The 18291-nt window shown below is 35.6% G+C and overlaps 1 protein-coding gene across 7 annotated transcripts in view; it reads right to left on the bottom strand.

Annotated features, from left to right (window-relative positions):
- LOC128207824 (myosin-I heavy chain-like) overlaps positions 1 to 18096 on the bottom strand; it is a 66447-nt gene extending 48351 nt beyond the window's left edge. For all 7 annotated transcript variants that reach the window (XR_008256766.1, XM_052910975.1, XM_052910972.1 and 4 more), the window contains exons 1-7: positions 17937 to 18096; positions 16740 to 16846; positions 16220 to 16282; positions 10839 to 11003; positions 8211 to 8319; positions 4785 to 5359; positions 3717 to 3866 (exon numbers count right to left, since the gene is read on the bottom strand). Coding sequence is in view for 6 of the 7 variants with exons in the window: in XM_052910975.1 (XP_052766935.1) it covers positions 3717 to 3866; positions 4785 to 5359; positions 8211 to 8319; positions 10839 to 11003; positions 16220 to 16282; positions 16740 to 16846; positions 17937 to 17976 (1209 nt within the window). In the remaining variant the exon portion in view is untranslated. The remainder of the gene's footprint in view (positions 1 to 3716; positions 3867 to 4784; positions 5360 to 8210; positions 8320 to 10838; positions 11004 to 16219; positions 16283 to 16739; positions 16847 to 17936) is intronic.
- Between the last annotated feature and the right edge of the window lie 195 nt (positions 18097 to 18291).

Consider the following 18291-nt stretch of genomic DNA (forward strand, 5'->3'; position numbering starts at 1 on the left):
CAGCACACTGTCAACAAGGGTTTCTATTAGCCCCAGCACACTGTCAACAAGGGTTTCTATTAGCCCAAGCACACTGTCAACAAGCGTTTTTTATAGCCTCAACACATTGTTATCAAGGTTTTCTTGTAGCCCCAGCACATTGTCAACAGGTTTTTCTTTTTTAGACCAAGCACACTGTCAACAAGTGTTTCTTGTAGCCCCAGCACATTGTCAACAGGTTTTTCTTTAAGCCCAAGCACATTGTCAACAAGTGTTTCTTATAGCCCAAGCACATTGTCAACAGGATTTTCTTTTAGCCCTAGCACACTGTCAACAAGTGTTTCTTATAGCCTCAGCACATTGTCAACAGGTTTTTCTTGTAGCCCAAGCACACTGTCAACAAGGCTTTTTTATAGCCTCAGCACACTGTCAACAAGGGTTTCTTTTAGCCCAAGCACATTGTCAACAGGTTTTTCTTTTAGCCCAAGCACATTGTCAACAAGTGTTTCTTATAGCCTCAGCACATTGTCAACAGGTTTTTCTTCTAGCCCCAGCACATTGTCAACAAGATTTTCTTTTAGCCCAAGCACACTGTCAACAAGTGTTTCTTATAGCCTCAGCACATTGTCAACAGGTTTTTCTTCTAGCCCAAGCACACTGTCAACAAGGGTTTCTTGTAGCCCTGGCACACTGTCAACAGGTTTTTCTTCTAGCCCAAGCACACTGTCAACAAGGGTTTCTTGTAGCCCCAGCACATTGTCAACAAGGGTTTCTTGTAGCCCTGGCACATTGTCAACAAGGGTTTCTTGTAGCCCTGGCACACTGTCAACAAGGGTTTCTTGTAGCCCTGGCACACTGTCAACAGGTTTTTCTTCTAGCCCAAGCACATTGTCAACAAGGGTGTCTTGTAGCCCTGGCACACTGTCAACAGGTTTTTCTTCTAGCCCAAGCACACTGTCAACAAGGGTTTCTTGTAGCCCTGGCACACTGTCAACAGGTTTTTCTTCTAGCCCAAGCACATTGTCAACAAGGGTTTCTTGTAGCCCCAGCACATTGTCAACAAGGGTTTCTTGTAGCCCTGGCACACTGTCAACAGGTTTTTCTTCTAGACCAAGCACACTGTCAACAAGGGTTTCTTATAGCCTCAGCACATTGTCAACAGGTTTTTCTTTTAGCCCAAGCACACTGTCAACAAGGCTTTTCTTGTAGACAAAGCACACTATCTACAAGGCTTTCTTGTAGCCCAAGTTCATTTTCACTAAGTTTTTTATTGTATCATTTACCATTATTTTAAAGAAATTGTGATGACTGTGGTATGGTTCAGAAGAAGATCTAACATTCAAACAATAGTGAATTTCATTATTTGTAAGTATCCACGAGAAGGAAAACAAGACTTAAACAAATGCTGCCCTAGCCAACAGCCTGTCCTTGTATATTAGTATAAAAAAAGGTTTGAATTAAATAAGTGGGGTTTGGAACATCATCATATTCACTCAGTCATCTCTAAAAATAAATATTTATTGTGCTTTTATTGCATTGATGATAATTTAGCCAATTTATGTTAGTCTGTAATGAAAACAGCTGATGGTTTATTAAGAATCAGACTTGAGTCTATTTCCTGAACAGGAACCTGCGTAACAAATCTTCTGATCTAGCCAATAGATCATAATGAAAGCAAACATATAGCAACAATGAGCTACTGAAAAGTGGCTGCAGTGCTCATTCAGTGTAGAAAAATCTGTTGAATGCCTTCAGACTTCCAGCATATCTTGTCTTCAAACATACTATTTATTGCAATCGACTTGAATATTTCCAAGGAAAATTTCTGATAAGGCTTGCAATAGACAGTCATAAAGCATCATATATTCAGGACCAAGAGGCTTGGTCTGACATAAGCATCTTTGTTCAATATTGGCCAGAAATGAACATTCTTTACTGGAAAGGCTTCCCAATAAATGTAGGGGCATCAGGTTATCCAAAAAATGCATAAATGGCTACCATGGGAATTCATAATGACTTGAAGGGAAACAGCCACTTGAATCACTTGACCTTTCCATCATGAAGTCTACACTAATATCAGAAATCTCTTGGAGGTTGTTTTTTTTAATTAGGATAAGTAGTATAGTAAGCTAATATATGACCGTGTGTATTTGAGCATTGTTATGAATGAGTGATCAAAATAAACAAGCATTCTGGGGGTGAGAAGGCATCAATCAGAATGGTGGAGTCTGCATGCCACCTGGAAGACTCTTATAACACATGGCCTCTCATGGGGAAGATAAACAAACTGGCTCCATCATACCCTACATATGTAACCCATGTTACAGAAGGTTTACTTTTATTCTTGAAGAACCTTCATCTGTTCCATATCCGGTTGTTAAAAGTTTCAGTCCATTTGGTGTCAAGGCTAAAGGTTTCAACAAGGGGTGATTTATTATCATACAGGTAAACACTCAAGCAATAAAAAGTTATCATTCTTGACAGGATATAAGTGTGGCCTCATTAATTAAGGTTCCCTAATGGTTTACATAGCTGAAAAATGATGAAATATTTGACCATTGTCAGCATGTCAGATAAGGTATATCCACAGTTGTATATCCAGTATAATTTATTTACGAGCCCTAAAGTGACATTACAAAGTTTCAGATGATGACCATAATAACCAATCATTAAATTTCAATACAGACGTTACTAACTTTTAAAATAAAAAAAAACCTAACCCTAGAACGCTATCAACATTGCCAAAAAATAAATAAACAGTGCCTTTGATTTTAAAGATGAAACCAAAACTTAATTCAGCTGTGAGGCAGGGTCATCTACAAAATTCTTCAGATACAATCTAAAATTTATCCAACAGTGCACATTTGCAGACAGGGAGGGTAATGGTACCATCAAACACCATTAACTACTGCAGTAGGAGCCCAATTCGTATTTTATGACAGTGGGTTAAGTGCAGCCAGACATGGACCCACTTCCTACACTGTCCATTTACTGTCTGCCACACACATAAATCACCATCTGCTAGATAAACAAACATGCACCAGACAAAGAAACAACATTCAACAAATAAACAACATTCAACAAATTTTCAACTAATTGCAGTTCTTGTACAATTTCTGCTTACAATGTGTATTTACATGGATGAGCCAATATGATAGAACAATTCAATGATAAGAACATACCAGTACAAACACTTTCACTTTAATCTGATTCTTCCATGTTTATTAGGAAACATTTCTTCTTTGTTTTCAAGTAATCTGTGAAATCATCTCTTATTAGTTACAAAGAGGGATGTTATCAGAGAAAGATAAGACCTATTTACAGGGATTCTACCAGTTTATTATCTGTTTACCCTAGTGAGCGCTGAACTGTATACAAGGTTCCTTGTTTTGACACATGATATTTTGTAAGACTTGCTGTTTTAATTATTTTCCTAGAAATTTGGAGGGTTTTCATAAATTTCCAATTTGATCTGAAAAAGTCATAACTACAGAATGATTGTTTAACCATGTATACACCCTGAGTATACAGAATGGCTATCATTTCCAAAATAAATGTCTATGATTAACTCTCTTGATTTGTTTAAAAAGAAATGTTGTATCTGTTAAAGTATTTAACTATTATTACAACTACTGCTACACTTCTAGATGCCCATCATGGCGAAACTTAAAAATAATAAATTAATTAATAATCAGCAGGCATGGATCATTAATACCTTGTCTGCCTTCATGACCTACCTTGAAATTTTCAAAACCGAATATGTCAAGTATGCCGATAAATCTCGACTGGAATGTTCCGGGGTTGGTGCACTTGTTGACAGCATCAACGAGCCAGGCAAAGGTGCGGGAATAAAGGCACTTGGCCATTGCATGGCGATTCTCACAGGCCTGAAAAAAAGAGAATCTTAATAGGAGATTTTATGAAATACAAAACTTCATGCGATACCCATTGATCAATTAACAACAGTATTTTAAGTACCACAAATGGACTTGTTACTTAATTTAGGTAAAGAGTTATGAAAGAGTACTGCACTTTCTTGGTACATATATCACCCTTCTGCTCTCATTGGGATCAATATACTCTTAAGGCTCTTGTCTGCCTTCATAGAATTTAATACTAATGATAATCAAATATTTCTTTTGTTTTGATTAAGACTTATAATATAATTATAAAGACATACAAACTTTGCATATTGAAACCTAATGATGTATTTTTGCAGAAAATCCCCAGATTCGCAAATAGCAACCAAACATGAATATAAATTGGAATATAATCAAAATGGATACCTTTTCTGAGAAATGTTAGACCTATGATCCTTTATTGCAAATGTGGATGGCAGTTTGAATCCATTATGGTTAACAAATGATCTTAGTTTATCTCAGCAATATTCTTTAACTTTCGCCTCAAATGTAAATGGTTAATATCATACTTGGGTTTTCAAAGCATATGTATAATTTTGCATTCATTTCACTGAAACACAGTATTGATAAATATTTTCTTTTTCAGGATTTCTTTTTAAATTGAAGGCAAATTTGTAAACAGTACAAAATTAATGTCAATCTCTGCAAGCGGAAGGTCCTTTCTGAGATCCCTGTAAATGTTTTGAAAAATTCTATTGTTTAAAATAAATGAATACTTACAAACACAAAAACAATAAAGCAAAACAAATCCCTAATGCAAACACAAATTTAGGAAAATTAGAATATGATAAAATTAGTTTGTCTTCAATTTTTTTTTACTTAGTCCAAAATCTTCTGAAATTTATTGCTAACCTCCACACCTCACACATTGGAACTTAGTCCTACCTCTTGGTGTTTGAACGGAATACTGGTGACTGTCCCGCGGACCTGGATCTGGCGGAACAGCAAGGCCTCAATGAAGGACTCCAAATTAAGTCCCAGCAGTTCACACACGAGTCCCACAATTTCAACGTCATCCTCTGTCAACTCGCTTTTCTCACCTTCCACATCCTCAAACTTTAAGTTGCCAAGCCATAACACTGACGAGAGTATACAGAATATTCCATGCACCATGTCTTGTGACACATTACACACATTTAACGCCAGTCGGAGACGATCAAACATGGAAGAATCGTTTACTCCATCTAATGTGTAGCACCCACTTTGGTTAAGATATGCGTAAGATTGTAACAAGCCTACACGATATTGTTCCCGAATTTCAGGACAGTGGTCAGCCGCTGCAATAAACTGATAGAACACATGGTAGTTTCTCTCATTGGCCGACTGGAAGGTGATGCGAGACTGTTCCAGCAAGTAGTCCTGCACAATGCAGCCTTTTATCTGGCACGAGTTGTCAAAACACACTTGGACAAACTTTCCGAACCGGCTCGAGTTGTCATTCCGGACCGTTTTGGCATTTCCTGAAATAAAATGAAAGAATATATGAATGATGCAAACTAGAAAAGTAAATGATTATCATCCATCATGTCTAGAATTACGACTGTATCGAGTGGATGTTCAATAAATAAAATAAAGGTCCAATCTGACTTGTCCATTTCAAAGCCTAGACACCATTTCAACATCTGTGCAGGTTTGTTAATATTTCTACCAAAGCATCAATTTTAAAACCTTTTAGGCCCCTTAGAGAAGGTATTCTAAAAAACATTGCATGTATGCCATTTATCATGGAGCATTGTTTAACAACCTCATTCACTTGTGCACATTTGGACTTAGATGTTGGGCTGCCACAGACAAGGAAAAATCCTTGATCAATCTATAGAAGGATAGGCAGTTTTTGGTCCAGAAAAACAGAACTAGACTTTAAAATCCTCTTTTTTTCAAAACAGGTGTAAAATGGACTATTCTAGTCTAAAATGATAACTTCAATAATATATCATACTTCTGCTTAACAACAAATTTTGTCTGGAAACTTTTTAAAAGCCCTTGGCAGATATCTGGTTGATGTCCTATTTCACAGTTCTTCAGAATTTAAAAGCATCTAAATCAAGGGCACCACCCTTTGATAAGTAAACTTTCCTAGATACAAAAAGCACTTGAGGTATTGAGAAGCAAGGCAATGTCAGGTATGTTTGTAAAATGGTGCCAGGATGGTCTCGCTACAAGTCTGCAAATGTGCTGGGTAAATTTCAAACATGAAAGGTTACATTTAAGAAACAGTAAACCTTAAGGTTTGTGGAATTTATCAGTCTAACATCATATAAACAGTATTACTCCACTACTAGTAACTATCCCAAACTGACAGCAGCTGCTTTTTATATTTATTGATGATATTTATAATATATGAAGATATATGCAAGGAATCCAAAGACTAGCAGATATCTAAACATGAAAGTGATAAAGGAGTAAACTAGGCCACATATTTGTGAAAACTAGAATGATAAACCTATCAATGTGTGATTTTGAAGGGATTGGCAAATGCTTACTGATAAGCCAAAATCTGGCTGGGCAGGATGTGTGTACAGGTAGAAATGTTAACAGCTAGATGAGATGTAATCAAAGAAGTACTTGTGCATGTTCCAATAATTAATAACATTACCATGTGAACTGTAAAGATGTTTACAATATCTAAATTCATTCACAGATATTTTTTTCTAAAAAGATAAGGATACACAATATTTCTTGTTATTTTATTCTCAATATTGACCACACCTGTTTGATATAACTATGTTTTTTACGCGTTGTAATTATAAATTAGAAGTTCTTATGAATTTCTCAAGTATGAAACTTGTATCAACCACACATTTCAATCATCTAAATGACATGAGATTTATTTACCTCTATCCTAGATAACTTTTCAACAAGAAAACCCACTAAATGATAGGAGGTAAATAATTCCACTGATAAGCCTCGTAATTAAGATACACTGCAAACACAAGCCTGCTGCACTACATTCTTAGAGCTGGAATTTAGGGAGAACCTTCACTAGCCTGCACAACCAGCTGCAGCCCCCCTCCTCTACACAAACCGGCCTGTTAACACCCGTTAAACCAGCCAGATAGGTTTCTCAGAGATTTATGTTCCGGACTCATCTACCATATACAATGTAGAATACATTCACTGCTTCTGGTAACAGGAGTTCCTTGGCTCAGAATTTACTGAGTAAAAAGTGAAATGTAATGTGAGTGAAACTGATGAGTCTTGTCCACTTTTATGACAAGTGCCTGTCTGACCTCACACCACTGCAGGTCATAGATAATAGTTTGTAGTAGGACAATCATAACCGTTAATGATTGATAGGTTTATATCCGCCTGCATGCAAGCCAATCAATATACAGGCAAGCCAATCAATATATTAAGTTGTTAAAATAACTACATGTACTAAAGAAAAAAAATCATACTGCAAAAAATTATTATAAGACCGACTTAATTAGTAGTTTAAAAATTGCTGAACAAGCTGTTCAAACATGTATCTTAATTTCATGCCTTCCTGGGAACTCTCAGGCACGGATTATAGTTTTAACATGTTTGTCTTAAAATCAAATATGACAATAAAAACCTACTATCATAAATATATCTTAACAGTTATTCAGTAAATCAGTCTCTCTTAATTAACTTCCATAAATTGTCTAACTCTCAATCAAACATACTTTCTCCCTTTCCAACAGGAAGTTGCCTATTCATGTACTTGCTTATAAAAATTATTTTAGGAAGTTAACAACTAAGTGCATTCTTAGTCTTTAGATCTTGACCACACGTCAAAAGTACTTGTATTTATTTGCTGATCGGTTGAAATCTCGATTGACCATTTTGATTTCCAGAAAAAAATATCCTAAATGACCAAAATAATATAGACTTTAAGTTTGAAAATGTAAAAATTTAATAAATCAATCTGTAAATGTCCTGTTACATTATATGATAACCACTTAATGGCATTTTAAGTGTTCCGCTAAAAACACTTACCGGTAATCTACATGTATATTATAGTGGTGCAACACGCACATTCTACAATTACAATGGTTTATGTTCAAAATCTCTATGCCTTTATTAATCTTAATAGTTCAAACTTAAAAATTAAATACAGGAGGCCAGTAAAAAGCAGAAGGCCACTGAATGCAGTATGCCCTCTTACATTATAACACCATTTTTTATAAAAGTCAGCAGTCATTGTTGTTCAACAGATAACAGTCCAGTACATCCATCCACTGCCAACATCAATATTACCAATACTATATTGCCAATGAGCAACAAATATATCACACATGACTCCATTCATAGATACCATTAAGGTTTCTAGTCGCCTTGTAAACCTACCGAATGCCTCGAGGATGGTATTGGCCTCGAGGATCTGTTGTTCGACCCAAAACGAGGTGTGGTTCGTCACTGAACACAGGTACTGCATGATGAACTTTGTGTTTTCCGTCTGAAAAAACATTCAGGGTATTAAGCTTCATCAACATTATCTTCATATTGTCCATTGAATGCTCACAGGGCTTATATAAACCTTCTTACTTCAACTGCTTATTAACCATTTCAGCAATCATTGGACTATACAGTTGCATTCACTTTGTTGAAGATAGAAGTTTGCCCAGTCCTATCTTTCAATTGTATGAACCATACTATATTGACCAACCCTTCTCTGCCAAGTCCTACCTTGCCATTGTATGACCCAAACTATATTGACCAACCCTTCTCTGCCCAGTCCTACCTGCCATTGTTAATGACCCATACTATATTGACCAACCCTTTTCTGCCCAGTCCTACCTTGCCATTGTATAGGCTATGCTATATTGACCAACTCCTCTCTGTCCAGTCCTACCTTGCCCTTGTATGAGCTATGCTATATTGACCAACCCTTCTCTGCTAAGTCCTACCTTGCCATTGTATGGGCTATACTATATTGACCAACCCTTCTCTGCCCAGTCCTACCTTGCCATTGTTAATGACCCATACTATATTGACCAACCCTTTTCTGCCCAGTCCTGCCTTGCCATTGTATAGGCTATACTATATTGACCAACTCTTCTCTGCCCAGTCCTACCTTGCCCTTGTATGAGCTATGCTATATTGACCAACATAAGTCCTTTCTCTTCCCAGTCCAATCTTGCCATTGCATGAGGCATACAATATTGACCAACCATTCACTGCCCAGTCCTTCCATTACGTTGTATAAGCTATGCGTTATTGTCCAACAATTGTCCAGTCAATCGTTGCCATTGTATAACCCATACTTTATTGACCAACCCTTCTTTGCCAAGTCCTACATTGCCATTGTATGGTCTATACTATATTGACCAACCCTTCTCTGCCCAGTCCTACCTTGCCATTTTATGAGCTCTGCTATATTGACCAACTCTTCTTTGCCCAGTCCTACATTGCCATTGTATGGGCTATACTATATTGACCAACCCTTCTCTGCCCAGATCTACCTTGCCATTGTATGGGCTATACTATATTGATCAACCCTTCTCTGTCCAGTCCTACCTTGCCATTGTATGGGCTATACTATATTGACCAACCTTTCTCTGTCCAGTCCTACCTTGCCATTGTATGGGCTATACTATATTGACCAACCTTTCTCTGTCCAGTCCTACCTTGCCATTGTATGGGCTATACTATATTGACCAACCTTTCTCTGCCCAGTCCTACCTTGCCATTGTATGGGCTATACTATATTGACCAACCTTTCTCTGCCCAGTCCTACCTTGCCATTGTATGGGCTATACTATATTGACCATCCCTTTTCTGTCCAGTCCTACCTTGCCATTGTATGGACTATACTATATTGACCATCCCTTTTCTGTCCAGTCCTACCTTGCCATTGTATGGGCTATACTATATTGACCATCCCTTCTCTGTCCAGTCCTACCTTGCCATTGTATGGGCTATACTATATTGACCAACCCTTCTCTGCCCAGTCCTACCTTGCCATGGTATGACCCATACTATATTGACCATCCCTTCTCTGTCAAGTCCTACCTTGCCATTGTATGACCCATACTATATTGACCAACCCTTTTCTGTCCAGTCCTACCTTGCCATTGTATGACCCATACTATATTGACCATCCCTTCTCTGTCCAGTCCTTCCTTGCCATTGTATGGGCTATACTATATTGACCATCCCTTCTCTGTCCAAATCTACCTTGCCATTGTATGACCCATACTATATTGACCAACCCTTTTCGGCCCAGTCCTACCTTGCCATTGTATGATCCATACTATATTGACCAACCCTTCTCTGCCCACTCCTATCTTGCCATTGTATGACCCATTCTATATTAACCATCCCTTCTCTGCCCAGCCCTACCTTGCCATTGTATGGCCCATACTATATTGACCAACCCTTTTATGCCCAGTCCTACCTTGCCATTGTATGACCCATTCTATATTGACCAACCCTTCTCTGCTCAGCCCTACCTTGCCATTGTATGACCCATACTATATTGACCAACCCTTTTCTGCCCAGTCCTATCTCAGTCCTACCTTGCCATTGTATGACCCATACTATATTGGCCAACCTTTTTCTGCCCAGTCCTATCTCAGTCCTACCTTGCCATTGTATGACCCATACTATATTGACCAACCTTTATCTGCCTAGCCCTACCTTGCCATTGTATGGCCCATACTATATTGACCAACCCTTTTCTGCCCAGCCCTACCTTGCCATGTATGGTCTACTGTATTGACCAACCCTTCTCGGCCCATCCCTACCTTGCCATTCTATGGCCCATACTATTATACTATATTGACCAACCCTTCTATGCCCATCCCTACCTTGCCATTGTATGACCCATACTATATTGACCAATAGTTCTCTGCCCATCCCTATCCTTCCTATTGTATGACCCATACTAAATTGACCAACCCTTCCTTGCCAAGTCCTACCTTGCCATTGTATGACCAATACTTCATTGACCAACCCTTCTCTGCCCAACCCTACCTTGCCTGCTCCACTCTCCCCGCTGATGATGCATGACTGGTTTGTGCGCTCGTCTGTGTTTGTGTTGTTGTTGTCATTGAGTCGCTGGAAAGCAGCTTCTGTGATAGCAAATATATGTGGCTCCATAGAGCTCAGCTTCTTCCCGCTAAACACCTCCACATTCTCCTGCAAACACACAGATAAAATGGACTTAAACATTGTCTAACCTTATACATGTACAACTGAGCAGTCCGGTATGTTAGCATTCTACAAGAAAAAGAGCCCTGTTTCAAAAGCAATCTTCTAAGGTTGTCGTAAATGATTAAAAAATGTACATGTTTTACATATATTATTTTGATAAATAAAAAAAGAGGTCAACATTTTATACAACAATACATCTAGCGGAAATCTGTACTCGAGTCCAATTTAATATTTATCAGTTATTAAATTCAAGTGCACTTTGTGCTCTAGAAATTACATTTTTCAGAATATTGAGCAATGATGTTTATTAACATAATGCACAAGAAAATGGGCTTTTAAAAAGAGTATAATATTTGTAATTTTGAATTATGTCATGCTGTAAGGTGAAAAATGAGTTGAACTTGAGACGGTGAAATGACTTGAGTAGTAGTTCTGTGATATTGGGGCCCTCTAAGCTATAATATTTTATTTTAACTATCACTAACCTAAAACATTTCTTGTAAACTAAATTATTTACTTATTCAGGAAATAGAATCCACAATCAAAATGCTTTTAATGTCTTATATATGTCTTAAAATATGGTGTAGTATAATGCAAACTACAAAATATCAAACACATCCCAACTAAGGCCTAAAAAACATTTTGCTTCTAGTCACCCGACACTCGACTCGATTTTGTTTTATTTCCAATAAAAATTGCGGTATACAATTATTTTAATATGAAAATACTGATACTTTGCTTATTTCACAACTAGAATTCATTCAGCACCTAAACAGTGCATTCGTTCTTTGTTGCCTTATCTGCTAATCTGACGCCTGTAAATCTGTTAAGAGGCATTAAATTTTCAGCTCCTAAATTTCAAAGCTGAATCAAGTCATTGGGTTAGTGTAATCTCTGTCAAATCCAATTAAAGAAAACATATAATTATTTTTTTTAATAATAATTAGATGCTCTGAAAGTAAGTTAGGGTCACAAACCATTCAAAAATATATGGCAGGACCTTCATAATATAGATTTTAGGGCTCTGAAAAACAGGTGGATCATTTTCTAGTTATATTGTCTTCTTAATCCTTGTATTTTCACTCAATCACTATTTCAATCATTATGGTGGAAATTTGACTTTATCAGTGTTTATAATGCCTGTCAAGCAGTAAAAATTGTTTTGTGAAGACAAACACTGACATGACACCCTGCCTATATCAGGTTTCATAACGTTCTTCCCCCAAAAGTCATAAAAATGTCATATAAGTGCAGGTTAATGTTTGAAGTATGTACATTTTGTACATTATAACTCATACCAATAAAGAGGGTTGTTTGAGTCCAAACAATAAACCATACAATCAATGAGGCAAACCAGAGAGCATGAGCAGAAAACTGATCATGAAAGAATGTTTTCAAAAACAGACTCTGCTCATTTCTGCTAAAACGGAGTGCTGTTTATAGCAGCAGTTCTCTGATAACAAGCTATCAACAGAAATCTTAGCAAACCATGCAATCAAAATATAATTGGTCTCTGAATCAATGGTGCAACTCAAAATCAAAGTGAAACTGCAATCTCCTAAAGGCTCGCATTTCCAATACATCGGTCTCCAAAACCATCAAGGCAATATGCAAAGTATGGCCATAAAAATGAAGGAACTTGATCAACTGGTGGCAGACTGACATTTCTTCCAGTTCAATAGCAAATACAATACCCCCAGTATTCATTGTTTCTCATATGCTTAGGTTCTCCCAACGGAGGGGGTAAATTGCTCGTCAATATTTCCCAAGTTCTTTCTCTTTAAGCATAATGATTAAGACTCCCTTATCCAGTTTGTATTTTGCATGTCATGTGATTATCATTATATATTTGTGCAGTGTTAAGTCCTTTGTGGTCACAATAACAAATTGAAGCCAAAATTGGTGCACTCAAATGGAATGCTTCAAGGCTTGAGTTAATGCACAGCATGAAATAAATCAGTCAACCTACAGTATATATATATACAGGGATTTATTTTTAATCTGCTTGAGTGCATCCTTCAGGACTCACATATTTCACAACTATAAGACTTATTGAGCATATATATATATATAATAAAACAATTCAAACGATTTAAGAACATTTTCTTCCCCTAAAACAACAGATTAGAAGTTTTTACAATGATGCATATTAAACAGAGTTAAACAAAACGGAGATTCGAATAATAATGTCTATCAGGAGAAGAAAACATGGCACTGAAGGCAATCAATGAAAATATGAATATCGATCAGTTTCCTCTAAATTAATATCCCAGACAACAAGTGGCGGGGCAACAATCGTGATCATATCTCAATGTCCCAAGTCCTGCTGCAACAGATATAGTGTGTACAATGCACTCCAGTCCAGGAAAACCAAATCAATTCATAACCATTTAATAAGCCAAGATAGCTTTGCTTTTTATGTTCATTTGCGAGAATTTAGTGGTAACAAGCAAGTTATTTAGGAGTTTATTGTGTAAACAGTAAAATGTCAACTACATTGTACATACATGTATATTTGGAATAATCTCTACATTATATTGATCGAGGTAACAACTCTGGAGTAGTTGAAATCACTAAAATTAAACATAATATCAAATATCCCCCTGTGGTCACTAATAACATAGTAGTGTCACTAATTATGTACATGATAACCATCTAAATCATGGGCAGGTGCCTTTTGTTTAAACCATTCAGCTGACTTCCATCTGCAAGTAATAGCTACCTTCACCTGCAAATGGCAAACTGGTGCTTGTGTTTCAATTCAAGAACATAAAAAACACCAGAAAACACATTTAACTTCAATATTTATAAACTGCCAGTACATGAAGTAAACCACCTATTTAGACTTGGCTCACATACAGTAGTAAAATCAACAATAATCATTACCAACTGTCTTATAACTGCAATGATAATTGTCCTTGGGCTATTTTCCGCCATAATAATGCAATAGCCTGACATCTTTGTATAGGAAGGTAACCTATATCGCGTGATCTAACATACGCTAATAGATATTGATACATTGTTAACCTGCTGCTAATTAATTAATGATTTGTTAATAATTAATGTCATTGGAAAATACCTGTAGATGAGAACAATCATAAAATGGTATAAATACATTTAAAATGGGAAAGACCAGTATACGTATTTAGATTTATAAGATAGCTTGCATTTTCAATGAAAAGTTATAAAATGTATTTCACACACTTTCTGAAGCAAAAACTTTAAGGGAAAGTAATATATTTATGACCTACTAAGTGAATCTATTTGTCTTAATCAGGCATATGACTAATCAATAACAATTAACAATGCTATTTCACTCTATGAAAAATGAAACAAAATGAGCCATTGATCATTACAGGAACATAAGTTTGTACAACCACTGAATCATGCTGGTTGGGCAGGATGCTATTGGAAATCATGGCGTCAGTGCCAGATTACAGGAAACTGTTGAATAATGACTAATATAGTAAATATACCATAATTTCCACAATTCAAAAAGCAGACTAATACTTATAAATGTAATAAATTAATAGCATGGTATATCATTTTGTTTATACAACAACATGACATCTACATGTTCACTAACAGACAGGATGATGAGAATAGAAAATTACAAATTTGTCATATTTTGACCAACTAGTTAAAGCTGCACTCTCACAGATTTACCATTTTTACAACTTTTTATTTTTTTGTCTTGGAAAGAGCAAATTTTTGCATATATATATATATCTGCAAAACAATGATAAAAGATTGCTGACAAAAGATCAGAACGCAGATTTTCATATTTCTGTTCGAAAATTAATGTTTTATGGCTTAAACCGTTACTTATAACGGTTTAAGAGAAATACATAAAACATCAATTTTTGAACTTTAATATTAAAATATGTGATCTAATTTTTTGTCAGCAGTCTTATATGACTGGTTTCCATGGATTTTCGCAAAAAAGTGGCTCGTTCCAAGACAAAATATAAAAAAGTTGTCAAAACGTTCAATCTGTGAGAGTGTAGCTTTAAATATATGCGCTACTAAATACAATACAATTAAACCAAAAAAAATAATGTTGCAACTGTACAGGAGCCTAATTGAAGGAGATGAGATTAATAACTATACTACAGTCCATCCATAATTTGAAATACATAAAAAACACATTATGGTCCAGTTCTCATAGATTTTGTATAGAACTGTCAACAGTTCCAAGTTATGTGCTTTCGGAGGGTGTACCAGAGGAAATTCTAAAACCATAAAATTGCTCTATAAAGGAACTGTGTAAACATTTTGCTATAAAATACATTAATGTGATCCAAATGTAAAAAAAAAAAAAACACCCTACAGGATGACTGCAAAATGCAAATGGAATGCATTTCTCGGAAAGCATCCTATACAAATGGTCTGCAGCAGCTTCATTCAAAAGGCAGTCAAACCCATCAGGAGTAGGTGAAAAGCCATGATTCCAATTGGATAAGGACAAATAATACCAGGGGGATTTCATGTATGCCATTTATGCATTTCTAAATAATGTATCCCATATCAGGAAAATAGAAAATGTCTGATGGATAACAGCCCTTTATTGATCTACTCTTAAAAGGAGTTTAAATTTTATAAATATGATATAAAGCAGCATGATGCTTCAAAATGAACTAATGCATTTCTGTGTTTTCCCATACTAAACTCAATAGTCTGACAGATTCCCCATGAACAAAGTGTTTAAGAATGCCCTCTTTGTAAAACAGTCTCATTTCAATACTATTAAATGAAATAGGAATTTGAAGTTTCATACTGCTACAATTATTTTTATGGGTGTACAGTATGTTGAAACTGATACCCTTTGTAAACATTGAACAGTTGTACAGGTTTTATAAATAAACAATGGATAAAGGTTAGACTGTTCATTATGAACTATTCACTGTTAGGCCTTAGTACCCTGTATATCTGAAAGGTTAAACTGTTCATTGTTTATAACTATGCACTGTTTTTGTTCCCTGTATATCTGAAAGGGGACTGTTCATTATTTAACTATTCACTGATTTAGTACCCTGTCAAAGTGCAAGTGCATTATTTCAGATCAATGAGCTCATCTTTCTAAAAGCTACAATGAAACATAATTTATATATGTACTCAATGGAAAATATTATATATTATAGATATATAACTTGTAATATATATTATAAATATTTTACATTTTGAGTTTCATTCCTGCATACCTGTTCATAGATGGGCACATTCTTATAGGGGTTGACTGCCACCAGAATAGAGCCCGTAAATGTCTGATATACGAGTTAAGGAACAGTACCGACTTACATTATATAAGAAACATACTCATCACCCATAACATGGACATGCAAATCAGAAATATTGTTTATGTCAACTTGTGAAATCAAAATAATGAATCACATTATTATTGAAAAAACTTTAAACCCTAAAATCAACAGTGACAGACAAGATTTAAACATTCTATAGCCTATTTGGAATAATGTATGTCTGATAATTTCAAATAATTGCACACAGAAGAAAAGGCTAACACTTAAATTATGGTACAACTAGAGTCAATGTGGGTTGAATTTTCTATTGAATCAAAAATATTTGAAATTGTAACTACTGATTGTTCTGACTTCTACTGGAAGACTCAGTCAGTATATCAATTAAATGATATCCACCTGTATGTCTAACATGATAATTAACAATCTTTATACACTGAGAGACTATTGAAACTTGAAAGGATACATATATTTGGTCCTTCCTGTATCTGGTCCTCAGGTTCTCATTGATTCCATTTTCATCAATGTTGCTAATCACAATCATGTCAGGAACTCCATCAGAGGGTCGGCACCCTGAAAAAAACATTTAGCTCAAATTCATATTTAAGATGATGAAGTCAAAACAAAAATCTTTACCTACAGTTGTTTTTATTAATCTTAGTAGCACATTACATGTTCTTTGCTGTGAGACATATTCCACATGTGTACATCAGTCATCGAAATTAGACTTTTGGATGAACAAGCCCGAACTCTTATTTTATTGCATGGAATCATATTTATGAACAAGCCCTGCTATATAAAATTCAGAATTTGAGCAAGCCCGGAAGACATTTTACCAAAGCAGGGCTTGCGGGCTTGTGCTAATTTCGACCACTGGTACATGTAGCCTTCATGATGTACCAGTCTTAACCATTAACAATTTCACTTAACCAAATTAATTATAAGACACTAGGCAACACCATATTTTCTCAAGTTAAGCGTAATCATTAACTTTTTAATGACTCAAAACTGTTACAAATTACTAAATGTGTGTGTATTTGTGACAGTGGTGGCTGCAGTTTTGATGTACTGTAATAGGTATGTAACTTAGGCTCCTCTTAAAAAAATGCTGATTCGGCTTACTTTGTTTTCAAAATTAAAGGGTCTCTCACATTTATTAGGGTCAGACATTTTTGCATAAAGGATATATAATAAACATCATCACAAATTCAAAAAGAGGTCTAGATTATAGATACTGAAGTAGTGTAAATCATTAATTAAAAGCGATAGAAGTGCTATTGAAATTCATTATTTTAGGCCTTGATTCATAAATTTTATGTTTAAATCAGTACTTAAAAGATGCTGTTTGTTCATTTATATAAATAAACTAACTTATTTCAACAAAGTGTAAAAAATATAATAAAATCTTTGAATGAATTCCTTATAAATTCAATAAAAAGGCGCTTCAACCATCTGTATCAATTTCATTTTACTTTATATTGGTCTTTTATATTTGCATTTCATTATAAAAAGAAAACAGGCTATTTGCAATTTGTAAACATACACACGTGCATAGCTGTCAAAACCAGGCACGCGTCCCAGTTTACACTCCCAAAATGTACGGCACGCGGGACAAAGAATTTAAATGGATTAATAATAGTTGAATATTTCATGAAAATCTCACCTCTCGAGGACATTTCTGGCCTCCCCATAACAGAAGCCATTTTAATTATCGTTTAACTCATAAATCCATAAAAAGGTACATAAAATCGCACTCGTTTTCACACAATCATTCACCAACAATGACCACTGTCAAATAATGTGTACACTCATGTGTGACTCAGAGCGAAGCGGCGGAGTTTCCGCATCTAGCCACGCCTACTCGATGTCTAATTTGCATATTTGTCGTAAAATATTTTTTTAACAATATTCTCTTTCGGATTTATTTATTTGCTCACTATATTTTTTTCAAAAAGGAATATCTATGCTATTTCAATAAAACTTTGCCCAAAACACCCTTAAGCTGAAAAATAATATTT

Source organism: Mya arenaria, chromosome 11 (assembly GCF_026914265.1).
Source record: "Mya arenaria isolate MELC-2E11 chromosome 11, ASM2691426v1".
Lineage (NCBI taxonomy): Eukaryota > Metazoa > Mollusca > Bivalvia > Myida > Myidae > Mya > Mya arenaria.